General features: G+C 40.9%; 1 protein-coding gene across 1 annotated transcript; it reads left to right on the plus strand.

The window, feature by feature from the left end:
* Positions 1-672: 672 nt before the first annotated feature.
* Positions 673-12,538, plus strand: klc3 (kinesin light chain 3). Its single transcript, XM_003456394.4, has 14 exons — positions 673-905; positions 3,161-3,427; positions 4,023-4,088; positions 5,049-5,213; positions 5,927-6,002; positions 6,975-7,120; positions 7,209-7,291; positions 7,956-8,043; positions 8,313-8,414; positions 8,911-9,084; positions 9,193-9,292; positions 9,926-10,100; positions 10,189-10,255; positions 10,367-12,538. Exons 2-14 carry the CDS (start codon positions 3,200-3,202, stop codon positions 10,448-10,450), a joined length of 1,554 nt encoding a protein of 517 aa, XP_003456442.2. The 5' UTR covers positions 673-905; positions 3,161-3,199; the 3' UTR covers positions 10,451-12,538.
* Positions 12,539-12,597: the final 59 nt, after the last annotated feature.

A 12,597-nucleotide genomic window follows, 5' to 3' on the forward strand; every position in this document is an offset into this window, starting at 1 on the left:
CGTACTGTGGAGCCCTTGGGTCAAACACAGCATTTTATGTCTCTTTGCTTGTGCTGAGAAATGCTCATCATAAATGTTTTTTATGGAACAAGATACTAAGGAACAGAAAGACAAATTATATTCTTCAGAATTGGCGAGGACCTTGTGCCAATTTAGTCTAACTGATTAATAACTTTGCCTGAGGGAGAAATAAAATGCAAGCTGTGTTAAAAATAGCTATGAGGAAAAATATTCATCCATCCTTTCATCTATTGAAAGAATGCAGAAATCAAGCTCATCTGACAGGAATTCACTTTTCTCAGTGTTTCCAGTTATTTTTCTTCTAGTGATTGCCCTATTTATGACTCACTATAGCGGATCATCTGTCTCACCTCTTCTGTCACATCAACATGACACACTCTGCATGTCCCTCCTCAATATCTTCTCTTTTCCTCCTGCCTGGCATCTCCATGTTCAACATCCTTTGTCCAACACATTGTTGAGGTATGCAGTCATTAATTATTTTTATCATTAATAATTGCAGTTTAACATTCTTAAACTGAAAATAGGTCCATTGATTAAGAATATATATGGATTAAACAACAATTATAGAAATACAAGTGAAATCATGAAGTACACGGTCCCTTGTACAACATTTATTTTGAAGTCGATAAGCGGAAGTTCGGTGCTGCTAAAGCTAGCTTGATGCTAGGCGGCTGCGTAATGACAGGAGGAGGCGGCAGGTGAACGATTAACAGCGTTCACTTTTCTCCGTCCCTCCTCTTTAACAATAAATAAACTGAAAGTTACTGTGAGCGGAGATGTTCCGCAGTGACTGACGGGCTCCAGTTTACCCATAAAAACCATTATTTCATTCAAACTGTGCATCAACACGAAAGCGCGCCGCGGGAGTTTGGACTTAGCAGGTAGGCTATAAATAACTGTCGGTTGTTGTGGATCTGAAATGAGGCGCAGCAAGTGTGTGTGTCTGTGTGAGAGAGACATCTTTTGTTTTGTTTTTATTGTGTTGTTGTGCAGGAAGATGTTTCTGTCTTGTAGCTGCAGCAGCCGGTGGTGTTTAGACTCTGTGGACACTTTTAAAACTGTTAACAAACACACAGCTGAAATGTGCTGTTGAAATGTGACGCAGCGCTGTTTGTGTGCAGCAGCATTATATTAACACCAGCTTCCTTATAAAGGTTGGAAAAGACACTTAAATCCATCATGGCTGCTTGGACAGATGGTCAGACATCCAGTTATAAACACATGGGCGGATTATGAGATACTGGGGCCCTGGGCACAGGCATGGCAGAATCCCCCCCCCCCCCCCCCAAATCATCCCACCTTTGCCGGAGTTTTTTAAAAAAAAAATTGTTTTCTTTTTTCCTTTTCTTTTTTTTTGTGACTCTTGCTGGCAGTTTTGCAGCTTCTTTGTAGTAGTTTGCATTGGAAATTGGACATTAGAGGAACTACAATCCCAGTGGCTGCCACTGTGGACGGATAGGGTGGCACATGATACACCCTGGTGCCCGATAAAAGGAGCTGCCACAAGAAGAAGAAGCAGCAGCTCTTGTTTGTCCATGTAGAAGTGGATTTAGTGTCTTGTCAATTTTCGAGACAGGTGTTGTGTGGGGCTTGATTTTGACAGAATAAAAGAAAAAAAAATAGACACAGTAGAGACACATTACTTTAGTTGAACTGCATGATAATAAGATGTATTTAACTGGCATTTTCCATCAGCACTGTGAATCAGATCTGTGCTACTCTGAAAGAGAACCCAGTTACAGTGATACACAGCATTTTATCACTACCATGAGAAGACAGTCTGCACTTGTTTCTATTATACATTTGTTTTTCTTAATGTTAAAACTCTTAAAAGCATAAAAACAGGTGTTTAATAGCGACTAAAGTGACCTTCATGTTGTTTGTTTGCTTGTGAACCCTCGTATTTGGCTCCAGAGGCTCACTTCGCCTCTGTGTGTGCCCAGAAGAGATCAGAAAAGAGGAAACTGAAAACTATGAGTTTTTCTTTGTGGTGAAGTTGCTGACAGCTGTGAATTGTGTTTCTGGGTTTTCTCCACAACATTCCTGTTATTGTTCGCTTCTCACAGTAGCCAAGTACGCCCTGACAGTACTGAATTACAGTGTTCTTTACATTTATAATCTACTTTACACTGAAACAAGTGTATTCAGTGAAACCAATAAGAATCTGTTTCTGTGTAGTGTTAGGTTGGAGTTACCTGTGAAAGGTAACTCTCCTCACACACTTTGCTTTGAGAGTTCATCACATTTAATACTGTTTAAAACCAGCAAGCCTTCAAGTGGACAGAGTTAACGCAGGATCTGCTTTGAACTCAGAACGAGTAGGTCTTTGTGTGGACACAAAAGGCTAAATTTACCTTTGTACCTGCTGTATTTATGTCTAGTGGTCACTCAGTCAGCGTTATTGTGGTTTTAATTCTTTGACTAAATAAAGTCTAACATTTGGAGAGTGCTTTTTTTTTTTTTTATAAAATGACTATAGCAAAACTATTTTCACTCAGAAGGAACCTCAGCTGTAAGATGCAACACATGTCACCATTTAGGTATGAATGAGACCTACAGGGTGATGTGACCCTTAAAAGTTTCCTGAAAAAGCAGCAGACATGGTCTTAATGAATCCATCTATTGCACTATAAGTCAGCTTCTGAGTGGTTGTTCCTGTTTCCATTGGTCCCAAAGCTTGTTGCTGTAGTTCTATCACAGCCGTCAGCAGTCACGAGGCTGACTCAACAGAGAGTCACTCCCTACATGGGGCTGGATTCGGATTAAATCATCGTTATCAAAGTTTACTTCTATTTTTGCTTGCTTTTCTCACAAACCTTCCATGTAGTCTATTTATCCCACCAGCTGTGTCACGTATACACTTCACCAACAACACTTTTAAATTATGCTTTAAGCCACCTTTCATTATTTAGAAAATAAATCCATCTGTGTTTACTATAGCACTGCTGCTTCTACTACTAGTACTTCAGTGGCTTCAGTTACTGCTGCTGTCAGCTTCTGATATCACTTTTACTCATAAATATTTCAGCCGCATGTAGCACTGATCCCCCTGCAGCTCTCACTCTGCCGTTACTGCTAAATAAATGCATAATAATCTCCCACTGCAGATAATGCTGTAACGATGTGCTGTTCTCAGGTCGGTCGAAGTGAGGGAAGGAACCTCGGAGCAGCAGCCATGTTGTCCGGGGAAGAGATTCTGTGTAGCACGCAGCAGGTGATCGCAGGGCTGGAGGCGCTGAGAGGGGAGAACCGCAGCCTGCTGGAGAGCCTGCAGGAGGCGCTGGAGAGCCGGGCGGCGTCAGAGAGCCGGGCGGCGTCAGAGAGCAGCAGCGTCGAGCAAGAGAAGACCAGCATCATCCACCAGTCGCTGGAGAGGATAGAGCTGGGCCTGAGTGAGGCACAGGTACCACCAGGAAATAAAAAACGCAAGGAGTCACAATGAAATCTCGTGTCGCACGTCTTTGTCTTCAAGCTTTTTTTAGGGCTGAAATGGAAGAAAATAACATTCCCAGATAATTTAAAATTGAACTTCTTGCACTTTACATATTAAACATGGTGGTCTTTTATTAAATAGTTTTGAGTTTACATTCAGTTTTACTTATTTAAACTTACTGTGTTTATATTTGAACCTTAACAAACAAATTTGTTTAGCTTGCCAGGCACAGATTTATTTTGAAAAGGCTCTTTAAAAATTCATTTTGAGACTTGCATTGCTTTCATGAGTGGTTGATGACAAACTTATTTAACTGATCCATAAACATATCTGATGTTTGTCATTTTCGATTTATTTTCTGTTCCTGTTGGTGTCCCGAGGCACTGATGACTGTTTTTCTTTTCATTTGTTTTGTCTGAAGTCGGGCGAATGACAGGTTTTGAGCTCATTTACTGAAGCATAGTCGATAAGTCACTGATCTCACTTCATGGTGCAGCCAGTCTTCTTTCTGTTGTTTCTGTTTCTGTTTGGTTTACATTTTTTACATTTTTAAAATTGTCTTCAGGTGATGATGGCGTTGTCAGCTCACCTCGGTTCTCTGGACGCAGAGAAACAAAAGCTGCGAGCTCAGGTGAGTTTGTCGGAGACACCTGTATACTTGCGCTGACACTCATCATAGGCTACTTCATTAGGTCTACCTGTTTAAATGTTTGTTAAAGCAAATATCTAAGTTAGCACTCACCTGTCGTGGAGGCAAATTTATATATCCATCTTTAGATTCAAGATATGAAGCATCATATGTCTTGCCGAAGAAGAAGGCATCCTCTTCATCAAAGAAACAAAATGCAAAGGAAGAAACGATGTCTTAATAAATTGTCTTCCTCTTCCTGCTCATCTCACTCAGGGCTCTAACACATGCGCATAAACATGCTAATCTAGTCCTAATTTAGCAGATTTGACATGTCAGACTCCTTTTACAGCCTCGACCAGAGTAAGTAGACAAGCATGCGTCTCACCCGGCATTGACAGCTGAGGTAAACAGTGGACTGACAACCTGCCACAGATGGGGAAAAACTCCAGTCTGGAGTCACTTTGCTATCTATAGAAAACTCGCTACAGATGAACAGCGGATAGAGTTTTTGAAGTGACTTGGATGAAAACATAAAATACTGCAAAATATTCAAATGGCACATATTAGTTTTTTGTTTCTGATGTATTGCTTATTGTTGATATTTTTCAAATATGTTAAAATAGAAGGTGTACAAAAACTTCAAAAAAAAATTAATACAAACTGGTAGAAACATGCCGGCTGGATGTGACTGAATGTAATGTTTTTGATCTCTCTTGGCTGACTAAAACATGTTTGTCCTACAGTGGCCACCGTAGCTTAGATTATGCACTCGAAACACTAAGAAAACAGGATTCAACTGACTGCATATTGCATTCTCCTGATATCTACTGTTTAAAACTTTACACACTGTAACTTTAAGTATTTAGATAAGGCGGTGTCTCCATTTTTGTGGCATGGCCCCTTCATTTTCTTGCCCGTTTCCTTTCTCTTCTCTTCGTTATGTATCATCCTCCCTCTCAGGTTCGTCGTCTCTGTCAGGAGAACCAGTGGTTGAGGGATGAGCTGGCTGGCGCTCAGCAGCGGCTGCAGGACACAGAGCAGGAGGTGGTCACCCTCGAGGAGCAGAACAGACACCTGCAGTTCATGTCCTCCATACGCAAGTATGACCAGGATGAGCCGCCTCTGGTGAGGACAGAAAACACGCTAACCCACATATGTCTGCCGAAGAGTCTGTTGGTATTTACCAGCCAGCTGAGAGTTTGAGTAACAAAAAACAACCTGCCCTACAAGATGAGTAACTGGGAGAGTCAGCTCTTCGCTGTGTCAGCACAGGAATCTTAACCACGGTGTTTGTGTGTATATTCATCAAATTAATATGCTGAAAGTTTGTCTGCAGCTGGAGGTTTGGAGGACTTCACTAAAGCTGTTGTAATTATATACTGGGCAGAAGGACGTCATGTGCCATCTTAGCAAGTTTTTGCTGATGTGTTGGCAAACTGTTTAAGTACTCTGTCATAGAGCAACATTAGCATTCATTTGGATTCCAGCTGGTTTGCATCTGATGAATGTACGCCCAGTTTTCACTCTCTTTTTCCTCTGCTTTAGCTTCAGTCAGCTGCCTTCTTGTTGTTGCCAAATTTGCTGCTGGACAGGGACAGTGTGCAGGTGCGGGTTTATGAGAGCTTGCTGACAAAAAACAGCTACTGAAACTGATGAGAACACTGACAATGAGCCATGCAGTAAACTTGGATTCAAACAAGCCACCAAAAGCACCATAAAGACTTCAGTCAGAGCGCTGATTCAAAAACTGTTGAATTGGATAATCGTTAATTATTAGTGTTAAGCTTAAGTTAGTATTGCTGTTTCCTAAGTCGTGCTGTGTGTGTTTCTTTTTTCAGGATGACAAAGACACTTCCTCCAACAAAGAGTCTCTGGATGACCTCTTTCCTGCTGAGGATGAGGAGCAGTCTTCAAGTAAGGCTGTGAATTGAGTTTTTATTATCGATTTGAACGCCTCCCTGTCTCCAAAATGACAAAACCCTTTTTGTCGATGGATTTTTTGGGATACAGAGGAGGTGTTGAGTAAATGCAAACTGTTTTTAATTTAAATTAGTCAATACATTGAGCACTATTCTCATCGTGATTTAGTTTGAGTGCTTTAAGAAGTCTCAGCGTTGAAACTGGAGGCAGATACTGGTTTACATCTTCACTGGGCATAGATAAGCTCAGGGTGTAACTGTTGCTTCTGATATTTGAGTAACTGCTGACACTCAACAAACACATTTTATCAGCTAACACATGAATTTAGAGCGCATGAAGGTGGAAGCATAAAAGTGATCTGTGAATCTCTGTAGTGTGAAATATGACGCCAGTCTGAAGTTATCTTTTAGGACAGCAGCTTCTTTTTAGAAAATGGTGAAACACGAGTATATATCGCTACTGAGAGGACCCTTCTTCTTTTTTTCTTTTTTACAGCATTAAAGCCTGACAAAGACTTACAGATATAAACTTAAGTGTTTTTAGAGGTTAGACGACTGCAGGTTGAGCGTGAGTGACCAGGGGGAAAACATGAAATGGGAAAATAAGCATTTTCGCTGGCATTTATTGTTATGCTTAAACTTTTCTATTATCATCAATTTCACTTAAGTGCCTGAATAGCAGTGCAACTATGCAGCCAGTTTTCATGTAATACATCTTTATTAGGGCTTAACACCATCCGTACATTCATCTAAAAAATTGTTTTCATCTAAAAATGTCTTTTATACTTTATTTCTGATACATACAGTATAGAAAACAGGTCAAATTATATATTTGGTTCCACGCTGCCTTGTTTTTGGTCCTTTCTGTTTGACCTGTTAAAATCATCCAAAAGGTGTTTCCGTAGCAGGAACTGGGCCCTTCTAAAGTCAGCACAGTCTTGCTTTTTTTTGTTTGTTTGTCATTTAGTGTCCCAGCCTCACCACAGCAGTGCAGCAGCTGCAGCCCAGCAGGGCGGCTACGAGATCCCTGCCCGCCTTCGAACGCTCCACAACCTGGTCATCCAGTATGCATCCCAGGGACGATATGAGGTCGCGGTACCGCTGTGCAAACAGGTGGGAGCGGCTTCCACTGTCCTAAATGTTGCTAACCAAAACAAATCACCCGACAACCATTTAAAATAACCTCATCGTGTCTCTGCAGGCTTTGGAAGACCTGGAAAAGTCATCTGGCCACACCCACCCAGACGTAGCCACCATGCTCAATATACTGGCGCTGGTGTACAGGTGATGTCATTTACCATGGCAAAAGCGTCTGTATTGGTATTTACAGCTACCGCGTGGCATTATCAAGGCTGGGTTAACCGTTCAATGTCTTCCAGACAACTCAGAGTTCATGCTTTATTTGCTCTGGCCGAGTGCGTCATGTGACTCTCCTCCCAGCTTTCTCCTTATCTAACCCATCACAGCAGTTTGTCTTACACGATGCAGGTTTCATACAGTCAGCAGGTGCACGTCTTTTCCTTCAGCTCTGCCTGCAGAATGATGCACTTAAAATGTTAAATGTCTTCAAATGTTAAAGATGTAATGATGCTGCAGATAAACTGACTTATTATTCAGTTTTAGATGGAAAGAAATGGTTTGTTGTGCTTGTATCAGTTGAGGTAGGCGTATACAATGCTTTTCCTGCCCGGTTTGAGCCGAGCGTCCCGTGTGAGTGGTTTAATTGGTGTGCAGTAATCGAGCAGATCGTCTTCTTTCTCATCAGCATTATATTTCTCTGATTGGTTGTGGCTTTGACTCTGGGTTGTGATACCTGGCCAATTTGAGGTTTAATAAGAGCTTCTTGTAATAGATGATAGATTATCTGAAACTCTTAGGAGGAAGTGTCCTTAACAAGCCAAACTCTTCTCAGTGGGTGAACAGTGTGGTTTGTTTTGTTTCCCTACAGAGACCAGAACAAATACAAAGAGGCCGCCAACCTGCTGAACGATGCTTTGGCCATCAGGGAGAAAACTCTTGGGATGGACCATCCGGCTGTAAGTTACTCAGCTGCACTGGAAGAAAACTTATAATGAGGCGGCTAAAACTGGTTTCAGCGTTCTCTTTCATCAGCGTAGACATGAAACATAAAACCTTGTGGGTTACAAGAATTTTGATCCTCATTTGTTGTTCGTTGCTTCCGACATGCCTGACCTGCAAATGTTGGCATTGCTCCCTTTGTAGTCATTTCATGTGGTTTAGACTTTAGTGAGTGAGCTGGTGTGTATTTGTGTGTGTGTGTGTGTGTGTGTGTGTGTGTGCGCAGGTGGCAGCGACGCTCAACAACCTGGCAGTGCTTTATGGGAAAAGAGGAAAATACAAGGAAGCAGAGCCGCTTTGTAAAAGAGCTCTAGAGATCAGAGAGAAGGTAAGAAAACACGTTTGTATTACAACAGATATCCCAAATTCCTACTAATAACTCACTTTAACCTTAATCTAACCTAGATAAGTCCAGCATCCATAATCTAACCTAGATTATGGATGCTGGACTTATAACAGAGTAAATGTTTTACTAATTTACTTCCATCCATCCTCTGCTGCTTATTCTTTTCAGGGTCGTTAGGGCGAGAGGCAGGGTGCACCCTGAACAGGTCACCAGTCAGTTGCAGGGCTAACACACAGGCAACCATTCGCAGTCACAGGCAATTTAAAGTTTCCAATTAACCTATTCCCACTAACTGCATGTCTTTGGGAGGAAGCCGGAGAGAACATGCAAACTCCACACAGAAAGACCCAGGCATGATTGTGGAATTGAACTCAGGACCTTCTTTCTGTGAGGCAACAGTGCTAACCACTGTGCCACCCTGCTGCCCTTGCTAATTCACTTAAAAATCTATATATGTCCTCTTTTGTCGCCTCCTCAGGTTCTTGGTACAGACCATCCGGATGTGGCCAAACAGCTGAACAACCTGGCTCTGCTGTGTCAGAACCAGGGGAAGTACCAGGAAGTGGAGCAGTACTACGAGCGCGCTCTGCACATCTACCAGAGCAAACTGGGACCAGACGACGCCAACGTGGCTAAAACCAAGAACAACCTGGTGAGAGGGAACCTCGTTGTCTGGTTTACTGAGGCTGTTAGAGTTTACAATATTATTATTTTTTCAATCATCATTTAAACCCCTCCTCCCCCTCCCCCTCCCCCTCAGGCATCATGTTATCTTAAGCAGGGGAAATACAGACAAGCTGAAGCTCTTTACAAGGAGATCCTGACCAGAGCGCATGAAAAGGAGTTTGGGTCTGTTGAAGGTACAGACAGATTACTTCATGTAACTGCTCATGTTTGTGTAATTGTTCTCGTGACACGATGACATTTTAAGAACGTGAGATAACCACAAGGGATCAGTTCCACCGCTGAGTACTGAGAAAACTACCCAACGCTGGCATAACACATTCATTTTTATCATTTTAAATGAGCTGATTCATTCTGCTCAGTTTTAGCTTTCTGTGTTGTTTTTGTGTATTCATGTTGAATTCGGCTAATGTACGTTGTTTAATGTTTGCATGATTCGCATTCAAATATAGGGGCCGCACCCTATATTTACCCTATAAGCCCCGGAGTTTGTCCTTGGGGTCTTCTCTGACAGCAGATACATGACACATAATAGTTTCTTTGCCTCATACAAGTCTAAGTCAGACTCAGTGAAAATCTGTCATGTTTGTAGTTTTACTTCAGCAGTTTTTTACTTCAGCAGTTTTTAAACGTAGGCCTGTCTCAGTCTTTCTACAAAAAGAGTTTTATTTAGATTTTTTTCATATACTGTACAGTTTTATATTGTTCTTATCGTATTAATGTCCCAGTGTGTCCCCCAAAAAAAAGAAACTTCAAATTTAAATATAAACAATTTAAAAGCAACAAGCTTTTTTACGTCTGTCGTCCAGGTGACGGCCGTCCCAGCTGGTCCGGCGTGGTGGAGGACGGCGGCTCCACACAGGATGGACTGAAGCGCAGCGGCTCCTTCACCAAACTCAGAGAGTCGATAAGGCGAAGCAGCGAGAAACTGGTCCGAAAGCTGAAGGGAGTCGGAATGGAGGAAACGACCCCAAGGAATGCTGGGTAATATTCTGTAACCAAGGTGTCTTTGCTCCAGCTAAATGTTGAAAAGCCACCTGATGAATAAGAGTTTGTTCTGCCCTGTTTTCAGGATGAAGAGGGCAAACTCTCTGAATGTTTTGAACGTTGGCGTCAGAGAAAGTCAGGATGGCAGCAAGGTGAGCAGACTGTTAACCATACAGTCTGAAAAGCAAAAATCTAAAAGCATCTCATGCACATTCAGGATAAACGTCACCTCTTAATACCCATTTTGTGTTTTTGTTGATCAGTCGAGTCAGCTGACGGATACTCGAGGCCTGAGCTCCAGCACTCAGAGTCTGTTGAGAAGAGGCTCACTCGGTGGGAACAGCTAACACAAAAAAAACAATATCCCCTATAAACGCAACACCTCTCAAAGATAAGACGTCACATACGATCGGTACAGAGCAGTGTGTTTAATCGGTGTGTGAACATCAGGCCTGAGGGGATTCATCATTTTTAGTCTTCAAGGAAAAAAGATAATTAACTCGACTAAGATGCTTCCAAAAATCTGACTTTTAAAATTAGTTTGTTTCATTCTAAAAACAGATAATTTCAGTTTTTTTCTTTAAAAGAAAAAAAAAAACATAATAGAGGGCTGGGTCATGTGATGAATTTTAACTTGACGTTATCTGAATTGCACTATGACATTTCCTTCCGGATCACTTGAAGTTTTAAATCCCGTCATTCCTGGTTTTAGGTTCAGTTTTATCATTTCCAGTTAACTTTTAAGTTGATCTTGAACTTAAACTCATAGGACCTGGCGTCCACATGTGTGGACATCACATTTTGGGTTGTCTAGACCACAATACTAAATTTTTCCCCAATCAGCCCAAATAGCAAAGAGAAATTAAAAATGCATGCCATGAAAGAGTTCGGGTCTCAGGAGGTTAATTTTAAATTGTGCTAAAATCACTTTAATCTAGTTTAAATGCATTTCCCCTGCAGACTGTGTTTTTACACAGACATGACCACATTACACTAAGGAAAAAAGCAATCTGTAGTTTAACATTTGAACTATGGGAAATTTTAAGACACTTCACTTGATGCTTTGATACTAAAGATCATATTTTTTAAATGGAGTTGTTTGTAATTTGAGAAGCAGCGCAGGGATGTAAAGTGTAATTTTACGTTTGAGGAAGATGATAAGCTATCAAAGTTTACACCGTTTAAAGTAAAAAAAAAAAAAAAAAGGTATTTGTATTTTGCCTTTAAAATGTGTGGGTCATGTATAATTTATATTGTTAGACTGCTGTGTTATTGGACCAGACGTCCTGCTCGGACATGATGAAAATAAGGAACAACTTTAAAAAAAACAAAAAACAAGTAGGAGCAGTTTCAGGATTCCAGCTGTTGGTTTGCACCTTGTGAAAACAAATAGTCTTTACAAAAGCAAATATTTAACTTAGTACTTTTTACAGTCAGTACTTTTGCACATATGTACATAGGTAATATCTTCTAACTGCTTATGGATGTAAATCATTCTCTAAGTTCAGTATTTATTGATTATCTGTTTGTTAGATTTTGAATTTCAGATGTGTAAAAGTCTCCCTAAGTTTGTTGCTGTGTGCCCAAACATCAGCTTTGGCCTGATTATTTTAAACTGGTTTTCGAGGTTGAGATGAAACTCTTTACCGAAAGCCGCCGTGTAGATTTATAAAATGTTTCAAAGGCAAAGCACAAGAACAAGTAGTAAAAATAGCAGCGGCGGTACAGCTTTGCAGCTGAGTTGAAAATGTTTCTGGCAAACATCACTGATGAGAATCAAAACACAGCCAACGAGCAACAAGAGAGCAAAGGAGGGGATGGGTGGATCGCTCAGCAGCCGAGTGATACATAAATACGATGGTGTATTCGAGGCTTTCACTCCACGCTGGTAGAAGTAGCTTAAAGTAGCATTATCAACTACTGAGGTAGCCTACGTTTAGATATTGAGGTATTCTTCTAATGTTACATCTGTGCTTTTCACTGAAATGCCTGAACTCTACTAATACAAAAAGATTCAAATAATGTGGAATGTCGTTTTACTTTCTGATATTTATTAGAGATATTTTTTTAAACTAGTTGAACTGAAGATTTGTTACAAACAAGTTTTACACAAACTCCCTTAACACCTGAGAATTCTGATAACAGACTGGGTCCCTAAGAGCAGCATAACCACCTGATCCATGAAGGTTTTTATTTCATGAGACTCCTCGTAGGAATCTTGTTTTGCATTTGCTGTGGTAGAAAATAGCCACTGCAGTCTGTTTAAAGGGCTGAAGTCGCACCGTGTTAGCTGCTGTTAAACGACAGTCTGTTACAAGCTGAGTGAAGCACATGTAAAAATGTGGAGGAGAGAACATGTAGAAACTGGTAAAGATGAATATTTGTTTTATATTTGCAAATTTGACCTGTAATAAATTAAACTAAGACACTGATAACCCTTGTGGATGTGTTTTCTTTCCTCTCTGTGTTTGTGCCGTTTGTCTGAAAATATTTT

Source organism: Oreochromis niloticus, linkage group LG14, assembly GCF_001858045.2.
Source record: "Oreochromis niloticus isolate F11D_XX linkage group LG14, O_niloticus_UMD_NMBU, whole genome shotgun sequence".
Lineage (NCBI taxonomy): Eukaryota > Metazoa > Chordata > Actinopteri > Cichliformes > Cichlidae > Oreochromis > Oreochromis niloticus.